The following is an 8,477-nucleotide window of genomic DNA, read 5'->3' on the forward strand; positions in this document are numbered from 1 at the left end:
CATTAGCAACATTAGCTTTATTAATGTTTTGTTGAATTTAGGGTCTGGCGGTATTTGCGTTTATCATTGCCACAGCTGTATATTAATTGACAAGTGTATTTTTGGGCACTCTTAATTGATTAGCGATATTTTCCTACCCCCCTCTCAAATGTCATTTTTTTTAACAAGTATCTCCTTCCCTTCCAATTACGTACTGGTATGGTCTGAGAGTAAGGCGGGAGCGCCCCCCTGAGGCAGAAAGCGTGTATTACAATTTTCTCTTTAGCGTGAAGCGACACCCAGAACTACCTTAGTTGGCTCAAACTTTTTAAAATCTATTTTACTACATTGTTGTTTCACTCTTCCTTTCTCTTTTCCATCATTTTCCCTTCTTTTCTTTCAAAATTTATTTTCAATTTTCCGTGGGGCGCGGTTTGGTGACACTGACAGGTGACGTCACTGCCAAGACACTTCCGGGTGTTTTCCAGCTGGCAGACAAGACGACGGCGAGAAAAAAACTTCAGCTCGGAGTTTAAGTTAATTTTTTATTGTTTTACAAAATGAATCGTATATTCGGCAAGGGGAAACCCAAGGCTCCGCCGCCGAACCTCTCGGACTGCATCAATACCGTAAGTATAACTTTTTTTTTTTCCTTCTCCCCATGTAAACAATGGAGGAGCTTTGTCAGGTTTTCGCACGGCTTCATTTTGTATTTGTCACTCCGATCATGTTGCGTCAACTTTGAATAAATGGCGTTGATGTCATGGGTTAAAATCGAGTATTTAAGATATGAATCAGAAAGACGCACAACTGAAACTGTTTTCAATGAGATTACAAGGCTTGGAACCGGTTCTTCTGGTTTGTAGGTTGGTGGACAGGAGCAAACTATTTTTTAGTAATTAGTCGTCAAAGTGAACGAAAACGTGATACAAAGTGATTAAAATGATCATGACCAGAAATAATGTCACAATATTGCTGCGTTAGTAATAGTTGTATTTGGGGGGGGGGGGGGAGAAAAAAATACTAAAAAAATTAATATCGCCAGCACCTGGCCCGGTGTATTTCTTCTTCTTTGGTTGTTCGCATCTTCTTCTTCGGTTAATAAGTATTGTCATCGTCATAAATGGTTAAAATGTTATTAAAACTATTTGGAATATAGGTTGAAAGGAAAGAACTGTATAGTTAGTGTTACTTTTTTTGGGGTGATTTTTTTTTTTTTTCTTAGGAAAATGTATCGCTATCTTCTATAGAAAGTCATGCTAGCTAAATGTTTAATTAGCCAATATGTTTCTCAACCTGCTGCGCATTTACATAACAGCTAATATATAATATTTGCTTGTTTAATTTCACACTGAATGGGTGGACACGCATTCCAGTGACTCAAATGCTTATTTTCCCGAATTTTGAAGTGGAAAATGTACATTATCTCGTTGAAAAGGTGGATTCCCGGGGCGAGTCCGTGGATAAGAAAATCGCCAAACTGGACGCCGAGTTGGTCAAGTACAAGGACCAGATGAAGAAGATGCGAGACGGACCGTCAAAGGTGCAACGACTCCTCCCGACATGTCCAATTTGGCGTCGCTCGCGCGCACGGTTACTGAACGTCTCCCTCTTCGCTCTCGCCTCTAGAACATGGTCAAACAGAAGGCCATGAGGATCCTCAAGCAGAAGAGAATGTAAGGAAGTAGGTTTTCGCTCGAATCCATTTCATAACTTTTATTCCGACTCCCGGCGTTACCGTCGCAGGTACGAGGGCCAGCGCGACAACCTCATGCAGCAGTCGTTCAACATGGAACAAGCCAACTACACCATCCAAACCCTGAAAGACACCAAAACCACAGTAAGACCAGACAATCGGTGCAGAAAACCATTCGCTTTCTACACATTTTTTTCCTAACCATTTTTACCGACAAAAATGAAAATACACTCATAAATAGCTTGAAATAAAGGAATAAGGCTGTTACGACAAAATATGAATAAAGTACAAGTAATGTCCGGCCGACATGCCGCGACTTTTTTTTCATACGCTTTCAACCCTGCGGTGATGCGGCTAATTCGTGCCTTTTTTTTTTTTTCCCTAACTGCCGCGTGGAGGCACTTGAGCGGAAAAGGTAAGAACGGTGGAATACATGTGCCGAGGAAGTGACTTTTACCACCTGTGTTAGCGTGGTTGCTGCTCTGTTACTGGGATATTTACCAGTAAGTTTTATTTTAACCAGCCCTGTTAGCGCTAGCTTTAGCGCGGGGCCAGCGTTAGCACTGGCGTTAGCGTTAAACTTTCTGTGTAGCGTCTTTCAATGTGGGCACTTGCGGCTTTTACACAGCTGCGGCGTATGTATGTACCAAATGGTATTTCCTTTACAAATGTACTCGGTGAGGCTTCTAACCGGGTATTACGTTACTTTGAATGCAATAATTTCCCTCTAGGTGGACGCCATGAAGGTCGGTCTGAAAGACATGAAGAAAGCCTACAAGCACGTCAAAATTGATCAAATCGAGGTACTTTTACACCCTGCCAGTCAATAATAATCAATAATAATAGTAAGAGGATTAACCGTTTTTACTTCGTCGATAAGAACATTCAAGACCAGCTGGAGGACATGATGGAGGACGCCAACGACATCCAGGAGGCGCTGGGCCGCAGCTACGGCACGCCAGAGATAGACGAAGATGACCTGGAAGCGGGTCAGTCGCAAAAAAATATATATATTTTATTATTAATGTTATCGGTATCACCGTAGTTCCTCATTTTTTTTCTGTCGTGCAATCGGTGAGAGGAAGTTTTAAAGCGTAATCTTTAAATATATTTTTGTCATTATATATTTTTCCAGATGGCATAAATGAAATTAAAAGTAATACCTATTTTTTTAACATTTCTATTCAACTAATAAAATGTTATTTTAGTTTTTTTAATATCTAGTATTTTCAAAAATATTTTTTGTAATTGAATTTTAAACTACTGCGACATTTAAAAAGTTGAACTAATCAGATGTCATTTGAATAAGCATTACATTTTTTTCCAAATTGTTTTTACAACACTGCATAAATTTGTAAATACAATAAATGATAAAAGTTTAATTGAAAAAATCACGAGATGAGCAGAGTAGCCATATAAAAGCTTATTAATTCGATGATAAAATGCACTTTATGTTTTTGTACTTAAAAATATTAGTAATCCCAAGTAAAAAAAAAAAAGTAAAAGCAAATAACACATTTTAATGTTGTATTTTTTTTAATTGCAATTAATAAGCCTTGCTGTATAATGTGTCAAGTTATTAATTTTGTGAAACGATTGCGTCTCCTCCGTCGCGGACGAACTTTGCGACGCGCGCGCCCGTTTGTGCCGCGGGCAGAACTGAGCGCCCTCGGGGACGAGTTCCTGATGGACGAGGACACGTCCTACTTGGACGAAGCCTCCTCGGCGCCGTCCATCCCCGAAGGCCTCCCGGGCTCCAGGTCCACAAGGGTAAGCCGCTTTTCCTCCCCCTTCAGTCCCGGCGTCTTTGCGAATGCAAATGACAAATATGTATTTTCTTGCATTCAAGGACGGCGTCTTGGTGGATGAGTTCGGACTCCCGCAGATTCCCGCCACATAAGTAGACGCTCGTCGTTTTGCATGTGTCGAACTTTCCTCTCGTCTCTTATTTATCCAACTGACACTCCACACTTTGCACTCAAATATGAAAAACTGCTTTGTGGTTCATTTTATATTAATCAAAAGTGGAACTCTTTCCTGTTCTTGCAGAACACAAATAAATATATTGTATTTTTCAAACAACCAAACGTGTAGTCGCTATTTGCATTTTGGTTGAATCTCTTTTATTTCCCCGTCCTTCGTTGTTACAATTCTTTCACCATATATGAAAAACAAATATTTGTCATCCCAATATTCCCCCCCCCCCCCCCCCCCCCCCCCTCTGTCACCAGCTGAGTCTGTAGCTGTGAGGGAAGATTTTCTGGTGCAGGTAATTCATGACGCTGGTCTTGCTGTGCAGTTTGTCAAATTCGTAGAAGGGGATCTGCAGCACGGGAGCGTATCATACGGAAAATACATAAATGAAGAACTAAAAAAGATTAAAAAGAAAAGAAAAAAGCGTACCTGAACAACTTCGTATCCCAGCAGCCTCAGGTGTCGCTGTTTGATGCTCTCGCCGCCCAGGAGTCGTCTGGTGTTGGCGGTGAACCTCTTTTGGCCGTCGATGCACAACGCTATCCTGTCGGCGCAAATCATTTTCATATTTGAAAATAAGGCAGCCCCCCTTCGAAAATGGGGTGCATTTATTTGAGGGAGGTGGGGGGGGCGCCGGTCGAAGTTACCTCTTGAAGACGTCATCGTGACTGGCAGGCAGCACGTAGCCTTCTTCGTCCAGCTTGATCTCCACGTCTACAAAATACGACGCGGCAGGTTCACAGTAATTCCCGGCCTACGGAGCGCTTATAACTAGGTGCGCTAACGCTAGCGCCGCATCACGGCGCTAACGCCAGCGCCGCATCACCGCAGGGTAGGCCGGAAATTATGGTAGCTTAATTTTTTTTAATAGACTATCTGCAAAAATTGCACCTTACCAAGCGTGTAGCAGTACGGCGTCAGGACTTTGGACGCGAAGTAAGAGCGCGCGCCGAGCAGGTCCACCAGGCCCGCCTTGACCGAGGTGTAGAGGTGTGGGTCCACCGGCGTCTCCAGCGAGCGTCCCGGCACCAGGAAGGACTTGACGCGGTACTTGGGGAGCAGCCGGGGCCCCTGAGGTGAGGGACAAAGGGAGGATTTCAACCGCGGCCGTACTAGTCCGGCCTAGACGGATTCGGAACCAGGCAAGATGGTGTTTATTAGTCTTTGTTACTTCTGGTTTCAATTTCCAAGGCAGTAAACCAGTTCTTGTGAAATTCCTATCTTAAGAGATAACGTAAACGGTACCGGTCTGTGCAGGCCTACCTCGTAGAAGGGACACTCCAACTTGACAGTCATGTACAGCTGTGTCAGCTGAGCCAGGACAAACCGGTCCATCCCGTTGCCGTCCTCTGAAACCCAACAAACGTCGTCATCGGACGTCGCAACGTCTTTATTTAGCGCACGCATTTCCGCGTACGTTGTGTACTTGATGAATTTACTCTACACATATTTAAACCGGATTAACTTTGTTTGTATGAGAGTGTGTTAGCATCATGCTAACACATAATGCAAACTGCCATAGACTGGCTCGGGAAGCTAGCATGGCTGTTGCGGTAATGATCAACCTTTGAACGGCTATATTGGAACATAAGTTCTGGCAATACATGCAAAGATAGTATTCGACAATACCCGCAGGTGTATATTCTTTATCCTCCGCAAAGAATCCCAAACAATGGACGCGGCAATCTTTTGGGAGTCACCATCAAATCTACACGACGTTTGTCCGTTTTATTAAACAACCCCCGGGTGGCTCAGTCATGATGCACAAAAGGTTTTAAGCTCTTATTTTTACTATATAATGCTTTCTTGATGTTTTTTTTTTCATGTCTGGCACCGATTAATGGCATTTGCATTCATTACAATAAGGAAAGACGATTTGATGGGTTTATGAGACGTGCATGGTAACGTAACACAACTGCGCTTCACAAACGTGTACTAGTTTCCCATAATTTTCCGCTTTAAAATGCCACGGAAACGTTTTGAAATTGTCGTCACCTTGCAGCTGCTGCAGGAAGAAGCTGCCGAACACCTTGGAGACGAAGTTGACGGGGAACCTCTCCACCAGGATGCACGAGTGCAGCAAACCCAGCAACGTGCGGGGCTGGAACTGCGAGAAGCGCGTACGCAGGACGGCCTCCACCTTCCGGAAGAGCTCGCCGGCGTTGGGCGGCAGGTAGCACAGCTTTCCAAACGGGGCGATCTGCCGCGCCACCTGCCCGGTGCTGTAGCCGTCGGCTCGGTACACGAAGCTCTCGGCGACGGCGTCCAACACGGGCGGCGACAGGATGTTCCTGCGGCCCAGGAACTGCGTGGCCTTGGTGAGCGTCTCGGCGTGGCACGTGAAGGCGGCGGGGGCCACGCGGCGCTCCACCGCCTCCACCAGGTAGCGGTCGCTGTGACCGAAGTGCATGAGGGCGGCGAGGACGGCGGCCAGCTGCTCGTCGGAGAAGCGGGGGACGTGACGCACGGCCCGTTTACAGAGCTGGATCACTAACGGCGTGGCCTGGGTTTGATTGAGGTTCACCAGGGCGCCCAGGACCCCGCTGACCGCCGCTTCGTCCATAGCCGGGGTCGCCGTCACGGCGTGCGCGTGCATGGCGTTCAGGAGGTCGCGGTACTTTCCGTCGTGAGCCACGCCGTCCCGCAGGAGCTGGTAAACTGCCACTAGTTCGTCCAAGCTCCACCGCGAGGGGCCCGGTTTCTGGATCTGCGCCATCACCTCCTCCAGCATCGCACCCCCGGGCCCCTCCACGGCCAGTGTGGCCCGGCCCAGCGTGCACAGCTGGCCCACGCTCAGATCGCCGCGGTCCAGACGCTCCTGGCCCTCGGAGATCAGACGCACCTGGCAAAGGTCAGGAGAACGTTTCCGTCAATTTCTTTGGAGAATTTTGGGAAATATTCCAAAACTTTCCACGGGAATTAACTGAGAACTGATTCCCATGGAAAGTTTTCAACTTCAAAAACTGTCACCATCAGGGTGCTCCAGGGGTCCAGGCAGAGGCGGGTGCAGGCCAGGAGCGCCGAGACCAGAGCGGAATCCGACAGGAGGCGCGAGTCCCGCTCCAGCTGCAGGCACAGCGCCCGGATGGCCCCGTCCTCGAGCACCGAGGGGTCGCGCAGGGAGGGGCTCTCCTCCTCCCGCTCCAGGTCGGCCACCCGGTGGAGGGCGGCCGCCGCCGCGCCGTCCGGCACCGCCTCCGCCGAACGCAGGAGCTTGAAAACCTTCACGGAAAGCGTCATTTCATTGAAATATGAATTTAATACCATCGCTTAGAACTCATTAGAATGACAAATTTAATGTTAATAATTATTCAATGTAATTTCATTTCAATGTGAAATGTATGTATTTTGAAGGAGGACTTAATTTTAATTACCTTGGCAGGAGACGAGCAGGAGCTCAAACGCCTAAGGAAGTCCTGCTCCTCTTCCTGGGCCGCGGGACCGCGCTGCAGGGTCAGACGGAACCGGGGGATTGAATCCCCGTGCGGCACCACGAAGGACGGCTCCCGGACGAGGGCGCTCAGGCTCCTGGAACCCCGGACCGGCCGGAGCCGGCGGCAGCCCCCGGTGAGGATGCAGCGCCCCGTGGAGGTCCACAGGCAGGCCGCGCACGCCGGCCGGGCCACCGAGAAGACGGTACCGGGGCGGATCGCCAGTGGGAGTCTCTGGACCAGCTTCAATGCCATGACTTCAGTCAGCAAAAAGGTAAAACACTTAAACATATTTGACATGTATTTGAACACACATAAAATATATGCAAAATAAGTTTAAAAGTTTATGAGCAACCTTGAAGCTAGCCATTAGCATGTTAGCTGCTACCTTCGTGGGGAGACGGGAAAAGAAGCACTCTCAATTATTTCATGAATGACTGATATTTAATCCCAACGTGGCTATGAAACAACAAATATTTGAAAATTGTCTGCAACGTACCTCAGCCCTCCAGTCACCGGGAAAAAAATGAGAACTACATAACGCCGGTCAACATTCGTCTCGTAACTTGGTTCCGTAACAGTGCGAGAGGGGCGTTCGAGGGATGCTCGGTTTTTAGAGGAAAGAGAATGTTTGGACAATTATTCACATTTTTGAAATATTTGAACTTTTTTTTTTTTTTTTAACATCAAACTAGTAGGCGCGCTAACTGTATTCAGAAAAAACGTGAATTATCTTATCAAACGCACAGGTCTTGTTTAGCACAGCAAAACAGCTGTTTTTTTTCCCTACGACACCTGAATGCACCAAGTTATATTTTAATGTTTCAACCCTAGAGGGCGACATTTGTCCTTGAAATGTACATACAGGGAGATTTTAATTTACAATAATCCTGACATATTTTGCAATGAAAGCAAAATTGTGGCGTCACGCTACCGTAGTTTTGTATCGTAAATCTAGGACCGACTTTTTTTTGGGGGGGGCATTGAAAGGACATAGTGGGAAATGTATTAGACCACCTTTCTTTTCTTGTTGAATTTAATGTTTTTCACCAATGATAATATATCAATAATATGCATGACAAAAATAAAGATGACTACATACTATTTGTCAGTTAGCATCAAGAAAACTGTGGAAAATTATCAGTTAATCGCATGTTAATGTCATCGTGGCGCAAAATTACATCAGATTTAAAATAAATAATTGTCCCCCCAAAAATGTAGTCATTATTAGCATCCATTTATTGCTCAGTAATTTTTTTCTCACAATATTTTTGTCTATCTATTGTCAATTGTGGTACGAGAGCAGCACCAACTACCATTGACAAATTCCTTTTCTATTTTTGCATACAAGTACAAAATTAGTGAAGACATAAAGCAAAGTCCTGTCCATGAGGTAT

The 8,477-nt window shown here is 45.9% G+C and overlaps 2 protein-coding genes across 3 annotated transcripts; one reads left to right on the forward strand and one right to left on the reverse strand.

Moving 5' to 3' along the window:
* The first annotated feature begins 436 nt into the window (after positions 1–436).
* On the forward strand, positions 437–3,762 carry LOC133493070 (charged multivesicular body protein 5-like). Its single transcript, XM_061806019.1, has 8 exons — positions 437–608; positions 1,418–1,522; positions 1,609–1,655; positions 1,726–1,819; positions 2,407–2,478; positions 2,556–2,664; positions 3,333–3,445; positions 3,525–3,762. The coding sequence occupies exons 1-8, from the start codon at positions 540–542 to the stop codon at positions 3,573–3,575; spliced, it is 660 nt and encodes a 219-aa protein (XP_061662003.1). The 5' UTR covers positions 437–539; the 3' UTR covers positions 3,576–3,762.
* Positions 3,763–3,888: 126 nt separating this feature from the next.
* Positions 3,889–7,708, reverse strand: fastkd3 (FAST kinase domains 3). 2 transcript variants are annotated; one of them, XM_061806010.1, is made up of 10 exons: positions 7,580–7,675; positions 7,436–7,468; positions 7,024–7,337; positions 6,620–6,871; positions 5,645–6,491; positions 4,913–4,998; positions 4,546–4,720; positions 4,297–4,363; positions 4,079–4,193; positions 3,889–3,998 (listed from the first exon to the last, which is right to left on the reverse strand). In XM_061806010.1, the coding sequence occupies exons 3-10, from the start codon at positions 7,333–7,335 to the stop codon at positions 3,900–3,902; spliced, it is 1,953 nt and encodes a 650-aa protein (XP_061661994.1). In that variant the 5' UTR covers positions 7,336–7,337; positions 7,436–7,468; positions 7,580–7,675; the 3' UTR covers positions 3,889–3,899. The 2 variants fall into 2 exon arrangements, with proteins under 2 accessions (XP_061661994.1, XP_061661993.1); XM_061806009.1 differs by lacking the exon at positions 7,436–7,468 and having other exon boundaries at positions 7,580–7,708.
* Positions 7,709–8,477: the final 769 nt, after the last annotated feature.

This window comes from Syngnathoides biaculeatus, chromosome 19, assembly GCF_019802595.1.
Source record: "Syngnathoides biaculeatus isolate LvHL_M chromosome 19, ASM1980259v1, whole genome shotgun sequence".
Taxonomy (NCBI): domain Eukaryota; kingdom Metazoa; phylum Chordata; class Actinopteri; order Syngnathiformes; family Syngnathidae; genus Syngnathoides; species Syngnathoides biaculeatus.

Excerpts from the sequence above, each read along its gene's own strand:
- fastkd3 (XM_061806009.1), bottom strand. The coding sequence starts at position 7,335 with ATGGCATTGAAGCTGGTCCAGAGACTCCCACTGGCGATCCGCCCCGGT. Across the intron at positions 4,721-4,912 it reads TGGAGTGTCCCTTCTACGAG|GGGCCCCGGCTGCTCCCCAA; the intron begins GTAGGCCTGCAC and ends CCCTCACCTCAG. Across the intron at positions 4,364-4,545 it reads GCCGTACTGCTACACGCTTG|ACGTGGAGATCAAGCTGGAC; the intron begins GTAAGGTGCAAT and ends CGTATTTTGTAG.
- LOC133493070 (XM_061806019.1), top strand. The coding sequence starts at position 540 with ATGAATCGTATATTCGGCAAGGGGAAACCCAAGGCTCCGCCGCCGAAC. Across the intron at positions 2,665-3,332 it reads CGAAGATGACCTGGAAGCGG|AACTGAGCGCCCTCGGGGAC; the intron begins GTCAGTCGCAAA and ends TGCCGCGGGCAG. Across the intron at positions 3,446-3,524 it reads CGGGCTCCAGGTCCACAAGG|GACGGCGTCTTGGTGGATGA; the intron begins GTAAGCCGCTTT and ends CTTGCATTCAAG.